This window comes from Myodes glareolus, chromosome 14 (assembly GCF_982192425.1).
Source record: "Myodes glareolus chromosome 14, mMyoGla1.1, whole genome shotgun sequence".
Taxonomy (NCBI): Eukaryota; Metazoa; Chordata; class Mammalia; order Rodentia; family Cricetidae; genus Myodes; species Myodes glareolus.
Window position 1 is genome coordinate 50,520,656 of NC_142039.1, and position 21,433 is coordinate 50,542,088.

The 21,433-nt window shown below is 46.4% G+C and overlaps 2 protein-coding genes across 4 annotated transcripts in view; one reads left to right on the forward strand and one right to left on the reverse strand.

The window, feature by feature from the left end:
• The window catches only part of Bphl (biphenyl hydrolase like), a 35,515-nt gene extending 28,387 nt beyond the window's left edge, over positions 1-7,128 (forward strand). Inside the window, exons 7-8 of one of the 3 annotated variants that reach the window (XM_048430210.3) lie at positions 2,559-2,739; positions 6,732-7,128. In XM_048430210.3, coding sequence (XP_048286167.3) covers positions 2,559-2,703 — 145 coding nt within the window. In that variant the 3' untranslated portion in view covers positions 2,704-2,739; positions 6,732-7,128. Of the gene's footprint in view, positions 1-2,558; positions 2,740-4,268; positions 6,039-6,731 lie in introns of those variants that run through there. The other 2 variants (XM_048430220.3, XM_048430230.3) reach the window with 2 other exon arrangements.
• Positions 7,129-7,329: 201 nt separating this feature from the next.
• Positions 7,330-11,130, reverse strand: Tubb2a (tubulin beta 2A class IIa). Its single transcript, XM_087896518.1, has 4 exons — positions 10,971-11,130; positions 9,636-9,744; positions 9,230-9,340; positions 7,330-8,581 (listed from the first exon to the last, which is right to left on the reverse strand). Exons 1-4 carry the CDS (start codon positions 11,025-11,027, stop codon positions 7,521-7,523), a joined length of 1,338 nt encoding a protein of 445 aa, XP_087752644.1. The 5' UTR covers positions 11,028-11,130; the 3' UTR covers positions 7,330-7,520.
• Between the last annotated feature and the right edge of the window lie 10,303 nt (positions 11,131-21,433).

The following is a 21,433-nucleotide window of genomic DNA, read 5'->3' on the forward strand; positions in this document are numbered from 1 at the left end:
AAACATATTTTGCGTAAGATATCTAATTATACTTCACTACAAACTTAAGGAAAGTAGTTCCAATTTTTAGATAGAATTCAAGCTTAGTTGATACTAAACAGTGAGTGTTTCAAGCTATTGAGTTAGTAAATGACAAGTCCTATATTTTCCTAAAACAGAACTTTCTCACCATAGCACAACTGTCCCTCGTGCTTGTACCCTTAGAGAGATGGCAAGACAGCCATGCTAGGTGACCTGGTTAACTGGCTTCTGCTTGACAGGTTTTTGCACACTGACCCTCATGATAAATGCAGAAATTTCCCCTTAAGGAGCCAAACTCAATAAATGTCTGTCTGTAAGAAAGATTAGCCTAAAAACTCTGTTCCAAACCCATCTCCTAGCAACAGAATGCATCAATATTGGAGAAAATGTGCTCTTCCTGTACATTTGGTGGAAAATCATTTTCTTTGAGCCATATTTGTTGGAACTCATAGGTTGGAGATAAAATGTTATTAGCAACGGTTTTCTAAACCTGGTCTGTGTTTTCTACTCCTTTTGCTAAAAGAGCCCTTTATGTTGGGTGGATACCTGCAGGCCCGTGGCTGGCTACTTTGGGAACCCACAAAAGGAAACTGGGTTCCTAGAACTGCAAATCCCTGCTGTGCATCTGTACCAGGCCTTCAGAGACAGGGCCACTGTATACCTTGCCAGGCACGTCTTTAACTGCACTTACAGGCAGAGTCTGTCCTCATGGGTTTTTACCAAGAAGCACTTACTTGTATGAGTCACACCAGGCTGCTTTTCCCTCCTTGGAAGGAGACCAGCCTCCAGCTTTGCTAATCTGTCTCCTTCACTTCCCTTTTCTCTTTTTATAGGAGAGGAATCACAGTCTCTTCAAAGCAAGGAGGCCTTTGCTTTAGTTTTTTAGTTTTAGGCAGCTCTATTTCTCCCACAGAAACTCTTGTAGAAAATCCATAGTCAGAGCTGTTCTGACTGCAGCAGTAAGGTGAACAGACCCTGTCTTTGGAGTCCTCTTGCCCTGATCCTAGTTTTGGGGTTCCCATGCAGCCAGACCTCCCTCCTGGCTGAAGGGCTTCTCGCCCGTCTTGTCTGGCAGCCTCTGGGTGGACATTTCCTATTAACAAAGTCCCAGCAGCCATCAGGGAAGTGTTGTCAAGTGGCAATTGGTACCCATCATACTCTAGAGTTGACGTGAAGAGGCTCTTGGGGACAGCAGGGCTGGACTGACTGGAGAGGACGTGGCTGCACAGCTAGGTTAAGCCACTGTGCTGTGAGAGAGTTCCTGCCTTCGCTGTCTCCTAAGGAAGACTTTCAACGCTGCAGTACCAGAGCATCCCCCATGCATCCATCGGCTTTCCATTCTGTTTAGGGTTCACTAAACTGCATGATGTTCTCAGCGCTTCTTTATACTCAAGGTCCATGGCATGGGAGATGATTTTGCACAGCTGTAAGTGTTCTGTGCATATTTAAAGTAGGTAAGGCTAAGGTGTGGTGTTTGGCAATATAGATATATTAGGTGCATTTTTTGATTTTAAATATTTTATTAACTTTCTTCTGCTTTGCCGGGGGTGAGGTCAGGGCCTCACACATGCTAAAAATGCATTCCGCCACTAAGCAACACCCTTGGCCTCAATATTGTCAACATGTGGTGGCTTTATGAAGACAGCACTCCCTAACAACACAAACATCCATCTTCTCTCAGTTCTAGAGTCTGGGATAGAGGTGTTGACAGAGTGTGTCTCTTCCGAGTCCTCTTTCCCCAGCTCAGAGATGGTCTTTTCTCTGATCCTGGGCCCAGTTTGCTTTTCTTCTGAGGGCACTAGTCATAATGGATCAGCGTAGGACCATATTTGGTACCGAGTCACTTCTTTAAAGATGCTGAGATTTCAGCTTATGAATGGTGCAGGGTGGGGATGAGGGGGTTAGTTCATTCCATGAAAGTACTTTTGAGAAGGCTTCAGATCTCAAGAGTTAACAGAAACTGGACCTGAATTGCAGCCCTGGAGGCAAGCCTCCATGCCCCTGGCCCACTTCTTGTCTATCCATGTATCTTCATCCTTCAGGTCATGGCTCAGTATCTCCCACTTGGCGGGGAGAGGGGGGCTCCTTACCCTGTGGTCACATGGTTCCTTACTCATACCTTTTTCAACAACTCTCAGTGTGTGATTTAATTTTTATCCTCTAGAATAACTCTCTCTAGCATATCTTAAAGGCTCTGTCCCTGTCAGGGGAGGGTGAAGGAAGGAAGGGTAAAGGCAAAAAACATGTGACCAAACAGGAGCAGAAAGCAGCCAGAGGACAGAGTCTGTAGTGGCCCAGCTGCATGGTCAGCCAGTCTTGGGAACCAGGCAAGCAGAAGCAGACAGGGGTAAAGTTAGTGTGTACAGAATGACATCGCAGGTTTGTGTCAGCCAAGAGGAGAAGCCAAGGGAGTCTTGTCTGGAAATGACTGGCATTTGTGGCCTTGGGATTTAGAGCTCGGGAGGGCACATTTGACTGTGTGCCCTTGAGCGTTGCAAGCGACATCTCTAGCTTGTTTTCTGGTACATCAATTGTAGGTGCGAGGTAATGTCCCAACCTGACCTGCAGCAGATTGGACCAGCTCTACTCACATTAGGGAAAGCAACTACCTTACTCAGCCTATGGATTCAGGTCTTAATGTCATCCCCAAACCCACACAGGAAGAGCTGCTATAATTTCTGATCAAATAACTGGGCACTGTGAGGCCTAGTCAAACTGGTATGTGAAATGAACCATGGCTGCGAGGAAGGTCTGGCAGGCACATGCTCCTCTTCACAGGGTTCTTGGGCTTCGGGTGGCTTTCCTGGAGGGTATATTAACAGATTGGCAGTGAGGGGCAGGAATGGCTGCGAGGAAGGTCTGGCAGGCACATGCTCCTCTTCACAGGGTTCTTGGGCTTTGGGTGGCTTTCCTGGAGGGTATATTAACAGATTGGCAGTGAGGGGCAGGAATGGCCATCTAAGTAGGCAGTGGTTAGTTTTTTTTGTCTGGGTCACTGAAGGGAGGAAAGGCCTCTTCCTGTGATTTCCTTGGCTGTGCACATCTAGCCACCAGTGTTAGATGTTCTGGCCAGCTGGAGCAGTTTGAATTGGAGCATGAAGGTGGGACCAGTTCACACTAGCAATTGAGTTCCTTTTCTCAGTCATATCGGGGGGAATGTACCTGCTGCAGTCTGTGATTGTAGACTACATCTTGCTGGAAGCTCCCATCCCTCATGCCCAGGTGACTGACTCCTCCCCTAGGGAAGCTTAGCAGAGAGCAGTCAGGAGGTCACAGGGTTAGCGCCAAACAGAAGTTTCCAGTGCTTGCTCAATTGAGGCCTTTTCCATTCAAAAGGAGCAGAGTCTAACCCTTTCCAGGAAAATCTTAAAGACATTTTTGTTTAGTTTTGTTTCTTGTAGAACTTTTCTTAAGGGGAAAAAAAAAATTCCAATTGGAAGTCTTCCAAGACAGGGTTTCTCAGTAGCTATGGAACCTGTCCTGGAACTCACTCTGTAGACCAGGCTGGCCTTGAACTCACAGAGATTCTCCTGTCTTTGCCTCCCAACTGTTGGGATTAAAGGTGTGCGCCACTACCACCCAGCTCAATTGGAAGTCTTATGTCAACCAATAAATTGTGTTTCCCTGAGTCAGAATATTCATTAATATGCTGTGCTCAGTTGGAACCATCCTAATGTCTTTTACAAAATATAATAAATAGCAAAACAATAGCAGATGCCGATACAACGCCTACAGGCTGGTGCATGTGCATGTGTTCTTTCTTTTGGTCCCCATGATAATCTCAAGGGTACCATTGCCACCCCGTTTTTCAGGTGAAGATTGGTGGCTCTCGGGGAGGCTATAACCACCAGTGCAGAGGCCATGCTGCCTCCGTGAAACCCTTCACCCACTGATGACCCCCACAGTTTATGCCTGTCTTTCTCTGAGGTGGTGGGCCCCAGCTGGATCCCTGGTGTCTCAGCAGATTCGGGAAGGCTTTGTCCTCCACACAGTGCAGTGAATCATTAGTCCTGCAGATCCGGTGGAAGTGCTCCCTCGAGGGTGGGCGGGGAGCATCATAGTGCTTTCATTTCTTTTCCATACATGAGACATGATTATTAGATTTAAGAAAAGAAGCTTCCCCTTGAGATGTCTGCCCCAAGACCCCAAACTAGTATAACCATTAGGGCAATGTCTGTGGGGCGGTGCCTTCTGGCTTCACTAGTTGGAAGAAACTTGTAGTTCTCACATCTTTGCCTTTTCCTTAGGGATTTCTCAAAGGCATAATCAAAGAAGAAAACCTTCTGTTCCTGTTATGGGCAGCCAGGTTTGCATGACTTTGGAGGTCTGCCATTGGGGATGAGAAAAAGGTCTGTGTAGCTTGCTGTTGTCCAGTTTCATGATGGACAAGAGCCCCTCACAAGGAACCATCTGCTCCTTTGGCTTCCAGAGAAAGCAAAAGTCCCCACAGTTCTCCTGGCTGATGTATGGCTTCAGAGCGTAGTGAGAATTTTGCCGCATTCATTCGGAGTGAAGATGCTTTAACACATTCATTTTGGCCTCGTCACTGTTGGGCAGCTCTCACGGTTTCACTTGAAAGCTGACAAGGGTGAGAATGGAGACAAAATGGGACCAGGGAGATCGGCATCTTGGGTCACCATGACTGAGAGGGGTTGGATCTGCAACAGCTTCTTCCCATAAGATCTAGACTTTCTAAAGGTGCCACATGCTATAGGACCCCTCCCTTGCCAATAGGAACTTTCGCCCTGTAGGTCCCCTTCACGACCATCTGAGACATGTGCTTAATGACAGGGTTTCCTACTAATTTTCCTGGAGAGTATGATTGTTTGAAAGCTACTCGTGAGGCACGTGCGTCCTTTTGTTGTCTGGGTAAGAACTGGGTCAGCTGCAGAGCGGCTGTCTGGCCAAGTGTTTATGGCTGGCTATTCTGGTCCTGTTCCCAAGAGGATCCACAGTAGGTTCCACACAGTAAAGGGAAGATTTGCATAAAAACCTGAAAAGGCTTCAAGGAGAATAATTTTCTCCATAATTTCATCCATCCATGCATGCATGCATCCAGTCTGTCCATCCATCCATCCATCCATCCATCCATCCATCCATCCATCTATCCACCTACCCATCCACTCATTCACCAACTCACTGTCCATCTCTGCATCCACTAATGTATCCACCTGGCATTTAGAGGAGTTCTCTCATGTTTTTAGTATAAAGGAACTCATGTTTATTTTCCCAAGATCTAGACATGTTGTAGAAAAACTTTAGGTTTCACTGTATAACTAAAACAGGGATGTACAGCTGGTCTCTTCCTGTTTTTATTGGGAACCAGCGAATTGTAGAAATGGGACAGAACAGGTGACAGCTGAGTTGGGCATCTCTAGATGTACTTCAGGATAGTCAGGTCAGGGTTTTTTGGTCTCTGAACCCAACTTAATTCAGATAAATGGTTGTAGTTTGGCCTATACTTGTCCTTCTGCTACCTCAGCATCCTGGGAAACTAAGACTTGCCTGTATCCCAAAATCTGCAGTTTTTTGAGCATCCCTGTATCCTCATGCCTGTGGAGTGTAGCTGGCTCATCTTTGGGGCTGGACTAACGCATCCCTTCTAAGAACACATTTTGAACTTAAGATATTCTGGTTATTATTAATAGCATTATTGACTTTACAACTGTCTCTAAAAGACACCATCAATATATATTTCCTTTTTGCTTGATTGTCTTGGTCCTCCCACTCCTGCCACTGGCGTAGCTGAGTTGCAAGAGTCCCAGCATCTTCTGAGGATAGCTGCCTTCCCCCAGTGTCCTCCCTATTGCCTGCTGAATTGCTAAGAGCATCCATCATCAGTACTGCTGCTGAAAGACCAGAGACTTACAGGATGGATCATTGGAATTTCACTCCAGTCTAGTTCTTTTGACACCCAGTTGTCACTGTAGACAAGGCTGGAACTTGAGCTTGCCTCCTAAAAGCTTTGTTCAAACTTCTATTTTTATACTTTAGAAGCAATAAATAAGATTTTTAAAGTTGTATTTTTTTAATTGCCAATATATCCTCTGACAAAATTCAGATTAAGCAAAAATCTTTCCAGGACAGAGGAGTCTACCAAAGACATGAGGTGGCAGTTGCAGAGGTAGCACTGCACATGGCTGCTGATGAACCCCGTCACTCACCCACCATTCCTGAGGCATTTCTCCATCTGTCTGCTGTCTGTAGTCAGGCTTACTTGATCTGTTCTCTAAACATGGCAGGATGGCTTGGAACCTTCAATGGAGGTTGCTGTTTGGCTTCTCCACTATGCAGATACCCATAATACTCACCTGTGCAACTCATTCTGACTAGTTCTCATTTTTGCCATCTTCTTTTAAGAGTTGGGATTGCAGTCACTATCACCCCTATTATTTTTTAACTCTTTTCCCCAATAGTCTTTTAAAAACACATTTATTAAAAATAGATTCTTAAAGTAATTACCAGAACAATTACCCCACTGCTTTCTAGTCAAACCTTTTCAGTTACCTGATACAATCCCAAACATATTCACTGTTCAGTGATGGCTTTACAGTCTATTTCTGGAGTGGTTAAAATTTCCTTAAGGGGTTCATCCTGGCATTCACATTCATGGAAAGTTTATAGAATTTTGAAAGATTCTCATGAAGTGTTGATGAGGTGAAAGCATTTTAAATATGGACCACTGATCAAAAACTTGGTTTGTTTCTTAGGTTGCATCTGATGCCAGAAGGCAAGCATAATCTGCATTTACGTTTTGCAAATGAATTCAACAAGTTGGCAGAAGACTTTCTACAGTGAAATTACAGGAAGTCTTTGTTTTCTGGGTGATTCTGTATTGAAGGATCATATACTTGTCTGTTACTAGGATGCTCCAAAATGCCTTCCTTGCTTCTCTTCTCAGTTCATAGACTACCAGGCTTCCTACACTCACCATCATATAACTGAGTGCAAGCAGGAAAAATAGCATATCCGAATCAGGTTGTAGCTTTAATGGCTACAAAAAAATGAATATTGGTGTTTGAAATGTGAGATTATGAGTTTCTATCATTGTCTTAAAAGTAAATTCTTACCATAATTTATTTTCAAATAAATTTTATGTGAAACATTTATAGTGTTTGCATTTACTTTTTGGACATTTTGAATTTACAACATATTTTTATAGCCTAACAGTCAAAAGCTGGGTTTGTCTCAGTCCTTGATTCTATAAGTTCATAGGAGATCTGGAATGGTAACAATTAAAACACTAAGCAGAAGTCCCAAAGTGCTATCCCCCTGATGCTTTGTATTAAAAAAAAAAGGTACCACAGGTTTTATACACATGCTTTTTATTAGTATAGATAATCTTAGACAATACTGCAATCTTGAAAGGAGGTCCATACTATTACATCAACAGTGAATTTCTGACAGAGGCAAACTGAGCACCATAATTTACAAATAGAAAGACCATGCTGGAGGACAACAGAAGTTCACTAAGGGTGCACATTGTATCTGAGAAGTTCTTAAGCCTCATCTTCGCCCTCCTCCTCCTCGAACTCGCCCTGCTCATCTGCAGTGGCATCCTGGTATTGCTGGTATTCAGACACCAGGTCGTTCATGTTGCTCTCTGCCTCGGTGAATTCCATCTCGTCCATGCCTTCGCCCGTGTACCAGTGCAGGAAGGCCTTGCGCCGGAACATGGCAGTGAACTGCTCCGAGATGCGCTTGAACAGCTCCTGGATGGCCGTGCTGTTGCCAATGAAGGTGGCAGACATCTTGAGGCCCCGGGGAGGGATGTCACACACGGCCGTCTTGACGTTGTTGGGGATCCACTCCACGAAGTAGCTGCTGTTCTTGTTCTGCACATTGAGCATCTGCTCGTCCACCTCCTTCATGGACATGCGGCCCCGGAAGATGGCAGCCACGGTCAGGTAGCGGCCATGGCGCGGGTCACAGGCGGCCATCATATTCTTGGAGTCGAACATCTGCTGAGTGAGCTCAGGCACTGTCAGGGCCCGGTACTGCTGGCTGCCCCTGCTGGTCAGAGGTGCGAAGCCTGGCATGAAGAAGTGCAGGCGTGGGAAGGGCACCATGTTCACAGCCAGCTTGCGCAGATCTGCATTCAGCTGGCCTGGGAAGCGCAGGCAGGTGGTCACCCCGCTCATGGTGGCTGACACCAGGTGGTTGAGGTCGCCATATGTGGGTGTGGTCAGCTTGAGGGTGCGGAAGCAGATGTCGTACAGGGCCTCGTTGTCAATGGAATAGGTTTCATCTGTGTTCTCCACCAGCTGGTGCACTGAGAGGGTGGCATTGTAGGGCTCCACCACTGTGTCAGAGACCTTGGGTGAGGGCATGACGCTGAAGGTGTTCATGATGCGGTCTGGGTACTCCTCTCGGATCTTGCTGATGAGCAGGGTCCCCATGCCTGAGCCTGTGCCTCCCCCAAGTGAGTGGGTCAGCTGGAAGCCCTGGAGACAGTCACAGCTTTCAGACTCCTTCCTCACTACATCCAGGACGGAGTCCACCAGCTCAGCACCCTCTGTGTAGTGGCCCTTTGCCCAGTTATTTCCTGCACCACTCTGGCCTGCAAGAAGGAAAGAGAATATTAGACACTTAGGATCTCAGGGTGGTATCACTGGACTATGAAGGAAAAGGGAAAGCTGGCCTTTAAAAAAAACATTCAATAGTCTTTTAGATACACTGTTTTATGGGAAGGAAATATTGTCAATGTATCAATGACCTCAAAAACCCTGGGGATCATAATAAAGTAAGAATCAAGTTGACGAAGACACATTTTAACAATACTGAGTAGCTTCTGAAATTAAACACAGGAAACATTCTGTAGATACTCTTAATTAGGTATAATTAAAGAGGCAGGGCAAGGCAGCTCTATGCACCTGATCTACAGCTTGGTCACTGAAGTGGTTACCTGGCATCATTGGTCCTTTGAAATCACCTGCAGCCTGTAATGCCCTCTTTGAAGACTTTCATCCTCTCTACCCCTCCCCCCAGGCTGCTCCTCATGAGGCCTTTAACAGCCTCTACAGGCCCACACTCCTCTGAGCTTTCAAGGGTGACCACAGACATGATCTTGTCAGCTGCATAGGTTAGGCCAGGACTTGTAGTCTGTGGACACAGGCTCAGCTGGGCACTGCACACGGAACTGTAAAGCCCATGGCTGCTAGGAAGGGGTGAGTCATTTGGCCAGCTCTCGTGGAGCATGACGACATACCGAACACAAAGTTGTCTGGTCTGAAGATCTGGCCGAAGGGTCCTGACCTCACTGAGTCCATGGTGCCCGGCTCCAGGTCCACCAGGATGGCCCGGGGTACATATTTGTTGCCTGTGGGGACAAGAGCTGATTACAACTGGGCTTGGCAAGGAGATACACGTAGCAGTAGAATTCATTACAGAAATCCCAGCACTGAGACAAAGGAAGAAAAGAAAATGGAGACATGAAGCATGCTTAATCACAGCAGACATGAAGACGTCTTTGGGAGCTGCAAAGTGCTTTTATTTATTTATTGCAGTTGGCATTTTAAATAAGTATGCAAAAAGCATTTCCTTGTTGTTTGCATGGTCCTAAGTCACTTCCTCTGCCACAGTATGGAAAGCAAGGCTGACATCCAAACCCTTACCAGCAGCTTCATTGTAGTACACATTGATTCTCTCCAGCTGCAAGTCACTGTCACCATGGTAACTGCCGGTGGGGTCGATGCCATGCTCATCGCTTATCACCTCCCAAAACTGAAATGAAGAGAATCACATCATGTTTAAGATTCTCACAGTCACCCAAAAAGACCTTGGTCAGACAGCACAGGCGAGAGCCTAGTGAGCTGCTGGCTCCAGTGTGTGTGGGCAGCAGCTGCTTTAGAGGGTCTTGGAAATGCGCAGTGCATCGGCCATATTATGACCACAGATGCAGGGCTGGGAGGAGTCAGAAGAAGAAAGTGGGCACAGCAGATCCCTTGCCAGAACTGCGGAGGCAGCCGTTCTCTCACTGCAGACCAGGCTGAATGTTACTACATACAGGCTAATGGATGGGAAAGGGCAGAAGGGAAGATCAGGTGCCCCGCCCCCCGCGCCTCTGGCGCCTCCTGGGATCAATGACTCCTGGCACAGACTCCATGGCAGCTTTCAACAGCCCAGTTCTATACCACTGACCTACATATTGGCTTTCGGGTACTGACCCCGGGCTAGGAATGTTCGGGGTGGGCGGCACAATCCCAAGAGGGTGCGTGGCAGCCCTCGAAAAAGCTGGCCATCCTGAGGATGCAGCCTCCATTGTGACTTGGCAGCAGGAAAGGGGGTGGGGAAGTTGGGTGGGCAATATGGCGGTGTTGAAAGAGACCACGTCCTTGCACAGCCGCCCGCCCACACCCATGTTGAATGCCCACTGCTGCCTCCCGGCTGCAGCCCGGTCTCACAGCTCCAATTCCATGCAGTCACCTGCTGTCTTACAGACGAGAAAGACGACCGCTGCATTTTATGTCAAGACTAGAGGAGCACTTGTTAGGGCATTTGTCTTAACAACCTCATCTGTTTGCCCAAAGAGACGCCTCCGTAACATCTGTCAACCCAATGACACTGCAGTTTTTCATTCATATGACAGACAAAAAAAAAAAAAAAAATTATACAAATTACATTTGACATGAGGTTCTCAACCCATATGACAGTGACCCCCGACCCAAATTTCAGAAACGAAAAGAGCCAGAGGAATGTCAGTTGCACCCCGCAGAAGGGTTGTGTGCCAAAGCAATGTAATGGACCATGATTTAAGACACGCTGTCACGCGCGTGGTGGCAGGTTGAACGGCTTTCAGGACCAGACCCACCCAGTAGCCAGCGGTGGAATGCGTCACTAGTCCGGACTCATCTGGATCCCCCTAGGCTCGGCCCGACCCCTGCTCACAACCTTGGGACCCCGACTCGAGCGGGCGACCCCACCCACTCCCTCCGCAAGGGCGCGCCCACCTTAGCGCCGATCTGGTTGCCGCACTGGCCTGCCTGGATGTGCACGATCTCACGCATGGTGCTGGCTGCAGACGGAGTGGAGGAGTTGGCCCTCGGAGCAGTGCGTGGATAGAGGGCTAAGGAAGGCAAAGACCTGTCTCCCTCCCCCAGCTCAGGCTTTTATACCCGGGGACCCGCCCGACCGCGCTGACGTCATGGGGGTAGTGTCGAGGGGCGGAGCGGCGGAGACTGCGGCACCGCGAGAGGGAGCCGGGGCGCGGTGCGAGGTGCAGGGGCTCTCGCCCTGCATCCGGTGTCCCAGAGCTACTGCGTCTCTCGACCGGTACTGCTGACTTCCCCTCAGCGTCCACCTGAGCGGCTCGGCCACTGGCGAGACATTTGAGTCACAGTACCGTTCCTCTCCCAGCCCGCCCACTCCCCACCACTCAGGGACTAGAGATTAGGGTCCCGCCTTCCCAGTAGCAGGTCAGGAATTGCCTCGCTCTTGGACGTTGAGGCCAGAACTGAAACGCACTCTCTACTGGATGTCAAAATGAGTAGGGGTGCCTACATCCTAAACTGGGGATTAAACTTTCTCCCCATTCTCTTTTAAGTTTGGGTGGTAACTGAGGGTGAGACAAACGCCAGACTGGGTACCGCTTGGGAGGAGGAGGGGAAGTTCTGGAGAGGTGCTGAGTGCTTCTTGAAGGACAACGAAGGTGCACTCTTAGAGGTAGATTGCTGGGGGATGGGTGTGTTCAGAACTAGATTTGTCACATATCTGGTCTGAACTGTTGGGTCCTAAAAGCCTCTTAAATGTCGAAATTTTTCCTCCCGTGCATGTGAGCAAGGAAGGGAAAGAAGCAATCTAATACAGCGCTGAGGTCAGGTGTACTCCTTCCAAACCTTAGGCCACCTGAGAGATAATTTTGGTTGTTATAAGCTGTAGGTGGCAGCTACTGAGTTCTTGAAACACAGGGTCCCTTCCTGAGTTGAGATACACAATGGTTTTCATGGGTTTGACAACTCAGGGTTTGGTAAGTTAGCCAAAGAACTCCACTGATAAAAGGTCACAATTATCATGTTTTAAGTGGTTCACGCTTAAAAAGATGACAGCCAGGGAAATATAAAAATACTGGTACGGCCAACATTTAGGGCTCACATTACAACTCTTTTGGTTAGTGCTGCTCTACAACAGGCTTCATTATTACCCTGATTCCTTCTGTCAGAAAAGCAAGGTTTAAAACCTGATCAGTTACAAAGCCAGAAAGCCAAGGAACATGGATTCTTTCTGTTAGCAGAAAACCTGGGTGAGTTTCAAAGGCTTGATGCACATGAGGGCTGGAATCAGTGGACAGGTAAGCAGAAGCCTCCACCTTTTCCTCTTGGGAGCAGTTTCTTCAAACATGAAATAATTATAGGTGTCTTGGAGCTGACTTTGCAAGCAGGAAATGAGAAGGTATATATGAAAGCGGGCTGAGTTTATAAAGCAAAATGCCTGTATAAAGTCCATGGTGATGCTGTTGTAAATGTGAATCTTGTGTGCCATGTTAATATCAGGTCATATGCTGAGGTGGAAGCCACAAGCCAGTCATTCATGAATTTGCCCAGGCGAAGTCCCATCTTCATGGGCTCTGCTTCAGGGAACCAGACCTTCAGATTCCCACCCTAGTAGGCAGGCAGTGCTGGTGCCTCCTCAGATGGGAATGGATGTCCTACATGCTCTTCTCTCTCCCACCCACACCCAAGCTGTTGGGTCCCCACTGATAGGTTGCCCAGCTGATACTCTTCTCAGGGACAAGGCTTGGCCTTCATCTCTTTCCCCACTCTGCTCCAGCTCCACAGCTTGGCTCTTCATGGTCAGCTAGAACCTTCCAGAACCTCTGCAGAAATGGCCCTGCTTTGGAGAATGTCACTTTTCATGGCATTCTACAAATGTCCTGGAGAGAGCTGCCTATTGGTCTACGCTGCTTCATTGATGGTGGAAGTTTAAGGCCAAGAGGAGCAGAGGATATGAATCCAAAGGGATGACCCTGGGATGTAAGGTCCCCTAGCAGGCAGCGACTAGATCACCTCAGCGAGTGTGGCTTTTCAACTGTTTCTTCTCTGGGTCCTCCAGCAATTCCCCTTAGAGTCTAACTCACTAGGTGGAAATGGGGTGCTGAGATACCAGCAGCACCCAGTGTGCTCTGACACTGAGTGGCCCGGAAATAAGTGAACAGTGACTGTATTGCTCAGGGCAGGCACAGTCTCTCTCTCCACTATGAATATCCAAACTCCATGACACTAACACTATCACAAAGCAAGTCTACTTTGTGGAGTTCAGAGTGTACGCATGACAGGAAGAAGTTAGCTAAGCAATTCTCCCTGCCCTAGAACAGTCTCTGAAAGGCTTCCTGGAAAACAATTAGCCCTCCCTCCTTTTATTTGTTTTTCTCATTTCAAAGGAGCAGTTCTGCTAGCTATTGGGCATGTGATATATGGTAGGGGACAACAGAGTCCTCCAATCATAGGCCATTTCCTGCTTTAGACCTGATGTTGGCATCATCCCTGCCCTGAAGTCATTGCAGAATAGTGATGACAAAAATTTAGACTGGGGGTGGATGACTGAGCATGAACTCAGGTCTTACCCTTTTCTCATCCTGCCCAGTTTCCCTCCTTGCCTTCCCCAGGCTCACCCAGGAAGGGTCCCAGTGAGAAAGCTTTGGTGAAAAGTTCTCTGTGGGTGCATAGCATGTTAGTTGCAACTATTATGGATGCTCCGTCTGTAGGTGACATAGATATTTGAGACAGATTTGTCAGTTCACTTATAAAAGTCCTAAAATTTTGAAAACATTAGCTTCAGCATTAACCCCATCCAAATCTATTAACTTTGTATCAGATGACAATAATTTAGGGTAAAAGTGTATTAATAGTTTTCAACCACCTTTAAGGACGTGTCAGGTCCCTTTTACAGGTATAAATCTCCTTTGTAGATGGAAGAGGCTCCTCTTGGTCAGAGGTTGAAACCGTCTTAAGCTCTAACTCCGTAAATATATGTGGTCCGTATGTACTTATTGGCTATAAAATTTAAAATTTAAAGCTGGCAAGTGGCTCAGCAAGTAAAAATGCTTGCTGTTCAAGCCTGGCCACTGAGTTCAACCCCTAGAACCCCCATAAAGGTGGACAGAGAGAACTGACTTCACAAAAATGTTGTCACTTGATTTCCACATGCATGTGAGTGTACTTGGGCACATGTGCACATACACATACAAAGTTTTTTTATTTTAAAATTTAAGAGAGCTACTCATCTCTAGATGTGGTGTGTGTGTGTGTGTGTGTGTGTGTGTGTGTGTGTGTGTTTCACTATTGATTTTTTTGTTTGGGGGTTTTACTTGTTTTTGAGACAGGGTTTCTCTGTGTAACCCTGGCTGTCCTGGAACTCATTTTGTAGAGCAGGCTGACCTCAAACCCACAGAGATCCACCTGCCTCTGTCTCCCAAGAGCTGGGATTAAAGGCGTGTGTCACCACCAACCTTCTCACTATTGACATTTGGTGGTAATAGCTTCCTTTTTCCTCCACCTGTGCGTTGAGGTGTTTTTCTTCCTTCTAAAACTAACTTTAACTTTTGCCTTTGTGATTAAGTACAAATGTTATCTTCTTATTCCTTGACTTAAACCATACACAATGTTACAAAGTTTCAGACAGATGCAAACTCCCCCCAGGGTCTATCAATCTTCTGATCACCTAGACCACAGTGCTCTGAACAAACTGCATCGTATGGTGTGAGGGGAAGAATCACACCCACCACATCTCCTGACTGGTAAGAGCACAGGCCACACAGGCTGAGTGAGTGCGTGCAAACCCTACAGTCCTAACCTCTTCGTACCCTCTTCCTCATCTGTGAAGTGGGAATAGTCATATTACCAACCCTCTGCATCTGTAGAGTCATCGAACCGTATTTAAGGAATCAAAAATATTTGTAATAAATGCTCCCAACCAGGCATGCATCAACTTTGTTGTCATTGTCTAAACAATGCAATCTTATACACACAGTAAATATAACATGATGCGTATAATGTCAGGCATTATTAGTAATCTAGAAATAGTTTGCAGTCTATTGGAGGCTGTAAAGACTTTGAAGAGTCTATACCATTTTATATAAGAAACTTGAGTGTCTCGTGAACCCCCAGAGTCCATTTCCATGACACTAAGGGACAACTGTACCTCCTTAGGGCTGTTACAAAGACTGCACAGCCCAATGTGTAACAGCAGATACAGTCCCACCTGCCACATAGCAACTGTTAGTTACATACGTCCGCACTGCTGCAGCTGGCAGGATCATTTCCTCTCTAGCCCGCCTCTCCCTTTCTCTGCCCTCCTCCCTCCCTCCCCCACTCGGGGAGCTTGCTTTCCTTATTGTTCTTGCCACTGTGGCAAAATATCTGATAAAACAAGACAGGGAGGATTTGTTTGGGCTCCTGACTGCAGAGGGTTCAGTGTGTATTCCCTGTGCCCCATATGCTCCTTTATAAATCAGAATCAACTCTTGTCGGTGCCATAGTTTGTATTTTCCATATCCCCCAAATGCGCTTGTGTTAAAAGCTTGCTTCCTAACTTCTGGTCCTGTAAGGGGTTGGTGGACCTTTGAAGAGGTGGGGTTTGGTAGATGGAAAAGGTGACCTAGAGAAAATACCCTTGAATGGATATTGGGACTCTGGCCCCGCCTCCTCTCAGTCTGTCAATTCTTAGCCACAAGTCACAGAACCCTTTCCTTCATAGTAAATTTCCACCCTAATGTTCCCACATCCACCACAGGCCACAAAGCGATGAGTCAACCAGTCACAGACAGGGCTACTGAAACTCTAAGACAAGCGAAGCTCTCTTCCTTATCACATTTTTTTTTCATCCCTGGCATTTTGTCTCGCTGACGGGAAGCTGACTGACACAACTACCCTCCATGAGATACTCTAGTCCAATGGTTCTCAACCTGTGGGTCACGACCCCACAGGGTCACATATCAGATATCCTTGAGATCAGACATTGACATCACAATTCATAACAGTACCAAAATTACAGTTATGAAGTAGCAATGAAAATAACGTTATGGTTGAGGGTCACCATAACGTGGGGAACTGTATTAAAGGGTCACAGCACTGGGAAGGTTGAGAACCGCTGCTCTAGTTAATTGAAGCTTTTCCATCCTCTGTATCCCATGCTATGGGGTGCACATCTTCTGTTCCCATCTGACCCTTGGTCCATGAGAAGGACCAGTGGACTGTGTCACTCTTAGGCAGCAAGTTGGGGCATCCTTTGAATGTTCCTGTCTATACAAGTCCCTTGAGTCTACAGTCCCCAGAGGACCCCCTGCACCAGCTCTGTGGGGTACCCCGAGCTGAGGAGACCTTTTTCCCATTATTTTGCAGTATTGGTTCCCTCATCACCTATTCCCAGAACACCAGCTTTCACGTCTCAACCAGAATCTGTTTTGCCAGGGAATTTGGGTGGAGCTGAACATGCCCCCTCCATCCTGCTGAGCTAATGTAGAAAACACTAGTCAGTTCTTCCAGAACATTCCAAACCCCAAGATCTGTTCAGTTTTGTTTTCAAGGCAAATAACAACTCAGGAAGGTAGGCATCAATATTTTCTTTTCTTCTGAAAGAAAGGATGCCAGTTGCTTGTACGGAGCCTAATAATTCTGCCTTCCCTGAGAGTGTGCAGGGGAGAGTTTTGCAGTAAATTTTTGCAAGCATGTGGGAGAGAGCATGACTCAGAGATGGTTGCCCTGTGTGTTCAACCATGAAGTCCATTCCCAGCCACACGGCTACATTTCAGCCTCTGATGCAGAAACGATCCTTCCTTCCCTGTCCCTACCATGGTCTGTGCTACTTTCTCGAGAGCAGTCTCTCTGGGAGGCTGAATCCAAGGAATACCCATGGGAAACGCTTTCAAAACCCCAATGGGCATCCTTTAGTTAAAAGGGAATATTCAAATCATTGTTTCAAAGGTGTTTATTGGGCTGAGAGCACTCCAGACATGAAAACAAAACAAAGAACAAAAACAAACAAATAAAAATCTACCAGACAGGGTCTCCCTGACTGCGAAACTGGAATCTTCAGAGAAATCCCAAATAATTCCTGGTTGTTATGTCCCTTTATATCTGAGATAAATCCCAGAAATATTTGACGAATATCTGTCACTAGAGATGCCTTCATTGCCACATGTACAAAAGAGTCCTAAGCACCACCTTCATATGTCAGATGCAAGATGAATTTGAAAGCTTTTTCTCCAGTTGGCCCCTGTTGCTGCTCATGACACATCTATGAAATCAGTCAGTCGTGGATGAAACATCCAAAAATGACACAAAGTGTGTCAATACTGAGCATGTGCAGACAACTATTTGCATAGCTTTGCCATCCTATCAGGGGCTACCAGTAATCTAGAGACAACACACAGTGAATAGGAGGAAGTGTGTAGGTTATTTGCAAACATTTGACCATTTTATTGGCATCCAGAGGATCTTGAGATCAATCTCCTTGGATACCAAGAAATAATAGTGTTTCACAGTCCTAAATGTTGCTACTAATGTAATACCACCGATACTTTGTGGTTAATCTAACATGCACTGCACATGTTAATATTAATATATATTAATATAATATATACATATATTATCATGAACCTATGTGACCTCTCTAAAGTTTATTATCCAGGTCAGCTTTAGCATTTGGCAGTACAAACACAGTGCTTACTAACAAATGTACTAAGTTATTTACCCTGTGATAAGCACAAGTTTATCTGGGTCCAAAGACCATGCTATTTCCATTCTACACAGTCCATGAGTAATGGGCAGGTCCTAAGATCACCCCTTCTCCTGTTCAAACACTGATCTAAGTCCTGCTGGGATGGGGTTTTATAGGCAGTAAGTTTTCACATTAGTTTGTCTTAAGGTTTTCTGGGTAGGCTGTCTCTAATGCCCCCCCCCCGCCCCGCAACAAGACTGTTAGCTGTAGGTGACAAAAGAGCACCTCAGTTTGGACTGTCAGGCTCAGCACGCTCTCCTCTTGGCCTCGGGGGAGGGGGGCTGTGTCACTGTGAATAGCCAGGCATTTCCACACGTGGAGAGCAGGCTTTGGTGGATAGCTGCAGAGATGAGAAGGCCCTCAGATGAACTGTGTGAAAAGAGCCTCTACACCTCAAACGATAGTGTAGACAAGGCTGGCCCACTCTGTGATATCCTGAGGGATATCGCAGGTCTAACAATTTTAAAGACATCATCTTCGGCGCTAAGTTACTGATCCCTGGAGGCTATAAAATGATTGCTTCATCTTTAGCTTCTCCGTTTGTAGTGAGTTATTACACAGGAATACAGAACTAGCATGGTTGTCCTTCAGTAGCCACGGGAAAGAGTTATATAGGCCTGCAGATATGTATCCTTTCCATAAAGCAGATCATATATTCCTAGCAGCTTCCACACCCTCTTGTATCCTTTAAAACATCTCTAGATGAGTCACAGCACCTAAGCCGTGTAAATGCTGTTTAAGTAGCTGTTTATACCATAGAGTTCACAGAGAGTGACAAGAAAAAGTCTGGGCACACTCTTTACAGATATGGACTTTCCCCCAAATAGTTGCAACTTGAGATTGGCTCAATCTATAGATAGGGGACCTATGGGTAGAGGGAGATGGTTACGCTTCACTTCTTCCGTGACGTGGAATGTGATATTTAACAGGAGATGTTGAGAATGGTCTAAAGCCTAGGATGCTCAAGAAGGTCCATGGTGAAAGGAGCGAAGGAAGAGAGGAAGCCAAATGCTTACACCTCTAGTGCAGATGATGACCGTGGACAGCATGGACTCAACCCAGGGCATGTGGAAGAGAAGACAAGAGTGGTGTGGGAGGTCCTTCTGTCTAAGTGTTGCTTTCATTACTTGAATAAAAAAACTGCCTTGACCTTTGGATAGGGCAGAACTTACGTAGGCGGAATAGACAAAACTGAATTCTGGGAGGAAGAAAGCAAAGAGAAAGAGAGAGAGAGAGCCGCCATGGAGCTGCCAGGTCAGACATGCTGAATCTTTCCCAGTAAGCCATGACCTTGTGGTGACAGTTTATTATAAATGGGTTGAATCAAGATGTGAGAGTTAGCCAATAAGAGGCTAGAATTAATGGGCTAGGCAGTGTTTAAATGAATACAGTTTCTGTGTGATTATTTTGGGTGTAAGCTAGTGGGGCGGCCAGAACAAGGGGCCCTCTCGCCCTGTTACACGAGAGAGAATCACATGAGTACCACATGGGAAGTAGGCAAGCCAGGCTTTTTTGGGGGGAGACGAGTTCTTACGTGTCACTGCATGAGAAGTCTTCCATAGAAACTCAGCTAGATGGCTAATGAGCCCTGGTGCCACTGGAGTTATATCCATAGAAGTTTCCATTTTGTCGTAGAATAATAAGGGCTAAAGGAACTAGTTGCTAGGTCTAACAGTGTTTCTATAAAGACATCAGTGAGGAAGTCCCTTTTTACCTGTGGACAGGTGGTGTTTCGTGACCTTGCAACTCTATGCATGTCACATATTCTCCGTGTTTACTTCCAGATCCTGGGACTCCTGACCTAAATATTTCAGCCTCTCCCAGGACCCTCATGAATCAGGGATTTGAATCTCTTCTACTCCAAGGAAGCCTTAAATTCAGGACTGAAGGAATAACCCAAAGCTATCACTCCTTTGATTATCACTATCTGAAGGGCTGTCATTGGGCATCTCGGACCTCACTAAGCAGCTACAAGATGGCTTCACTATGCCAGTGCCTCAGCAAAAGCTGTACTAGTATTTTAAGCCCCTCACTAACCTATTTTGCTGTTAGTACCAGTACCCTAGGTAGAACAAGACCTCTGCTGGGGAGCACCAGTGTTTTCGGCAAAACAATGGCCGGCTACACTGCTGGTCAGAGGGCGGTCACCATATCCACAGCCAGCATGCTCAGGTCTGTGTTCAGCTGGTCTGAGGAGTGCAGGCAGATGGATGACTGACACCAGGAAGGTGAGGTCATCAGATGTGGGTGTGGTCAGCTTGAGGGTGGAGAAGCAAATGTCATCCATGTTGGGGGATACCCAACAAGGGTGCTGAGAACAGAACCAGGGACCTCTGAAAACGCAGCAAGGGCTCTCAACTCATGAGGCAGCCCTCTACCTCAGCCATCTTTTATTCTAGTCAACTTCTGATTTTTGACTTTTTACAGTTTTACAGACAGCAAGTGCAATGATACTCTGGACAGTTTACAGCTGTAAACAAACAACGTATGTGTAAGGAAGCATTTGTTTTTATACCCTTAGTCATCTTTGAAAAACATTATTTCAAAGTGTATGAATGGGTCTTTGTCGAGTGTATGGAAACCCAGAAAGCAATGCCTGATCCACTGGACTGGAGCTATGGGCTGCAACGCTTACAATACAGGGCCTCATTGACGCAGCAGGTTTCATCCGTGTTCCCCACCAGCTGGTGCCTGGAAAGTATGGTGTTGTAGAGTTTGACCTTAGTGGCTAAGACTGTGGACGATGGTATGACGTCTAAACTAGTGCCACCCTCAGTGCCCTCTGTGTAGGGGCCTTTTGACCTGTTATTTCCTGTGCTGCTCTGGCCTGTCAGAACAAAGAGAATATTAGATGCACACATAGGATCCTCCTGGGTTGTGTCATTCAAACTATGAAGGGCAAGGTGGGACTATTCTTGGGATACCTTGGATAATCGTTTGGACACATTTTTGTTTCCAAAGGGAAAATTTCTATGGGCTAATGACCCTCAAAAAGGCTGAGATGCAGAGTGTTGGGGAAATGTTGATCACAGTTACTAAGCTACGGCTGAGGGGAGTAGAAGCACTGCTGTGCCGTTGCTATAGAAACAACAATGTTCTGTACATGGCAGAAAACTGAAAGGATTCTGAGTTTTTACCACACAGAAATGCTGAGATGAAAATGCTTAGCCTGGTTTTAAGCATTGTACAATATATACATATGTCAGCTACGGTGCAGCACCTCATTTTCAACCTTTCTGGTTTTATATATTGGTTTAAAATAAAAATCACATTTCCAAGACTCCGGGGGAGGGGGAGGGTTGGAATCAAGCTGAGGAGCTGAATATGGTGGCATGCCAGTAAGGTCAGTACTTATGTGGTAGAGGCAAGAGGTTTATCCTGGGGTGTAAAAGACTTTCTCAACCAAAAGAATCAACTTGAGGGAAAGGAGCTGCCTCTGAAAATAAGCACAGAGAATATTCTGTAGATACTCTTAATTAGGTATAATTAAAGAGGTAGGGCAAGGCAGCTCTAAGCACCTGATCTACAGCTCGGTCACTGAAGTGTTTACCTGGCATCATTGGTCCTTTGAAATTACCTGCAGCCTGTAATGCCCTCTTTGAAGACTTTCATCCTCTCTACCCCTCCCCCCAGGCTGCTCCTCATGAGGCCTTTAACAACCTCTACAGGCCCACACTCCTCTGAGCTATCAAGAGAGACC

Coding starts and splice junctions, on each gene's coding strand:
- Tubb2a (XM_087896518.1), bottom strand. CDS start 11,027: ATGCGTGAGATCGTGCACATCCAGGCAGGCCAGTGCGGCAACCAGATC. Junction 9,341..9,635: donor GTACTACAATGAAGCTGCTG/GTAAGGGTTTGG, acceptor TTGTCCCCACAG/GCAACAAATATGTACCCCGG. Junction 8,582..9,229: donor ACCAGACAACTTTGTGTTCG/GTATGTCGTCAT, acceptor TCCTTCTTGCAG/GCCAGAGTGGTGCAGGAAAT.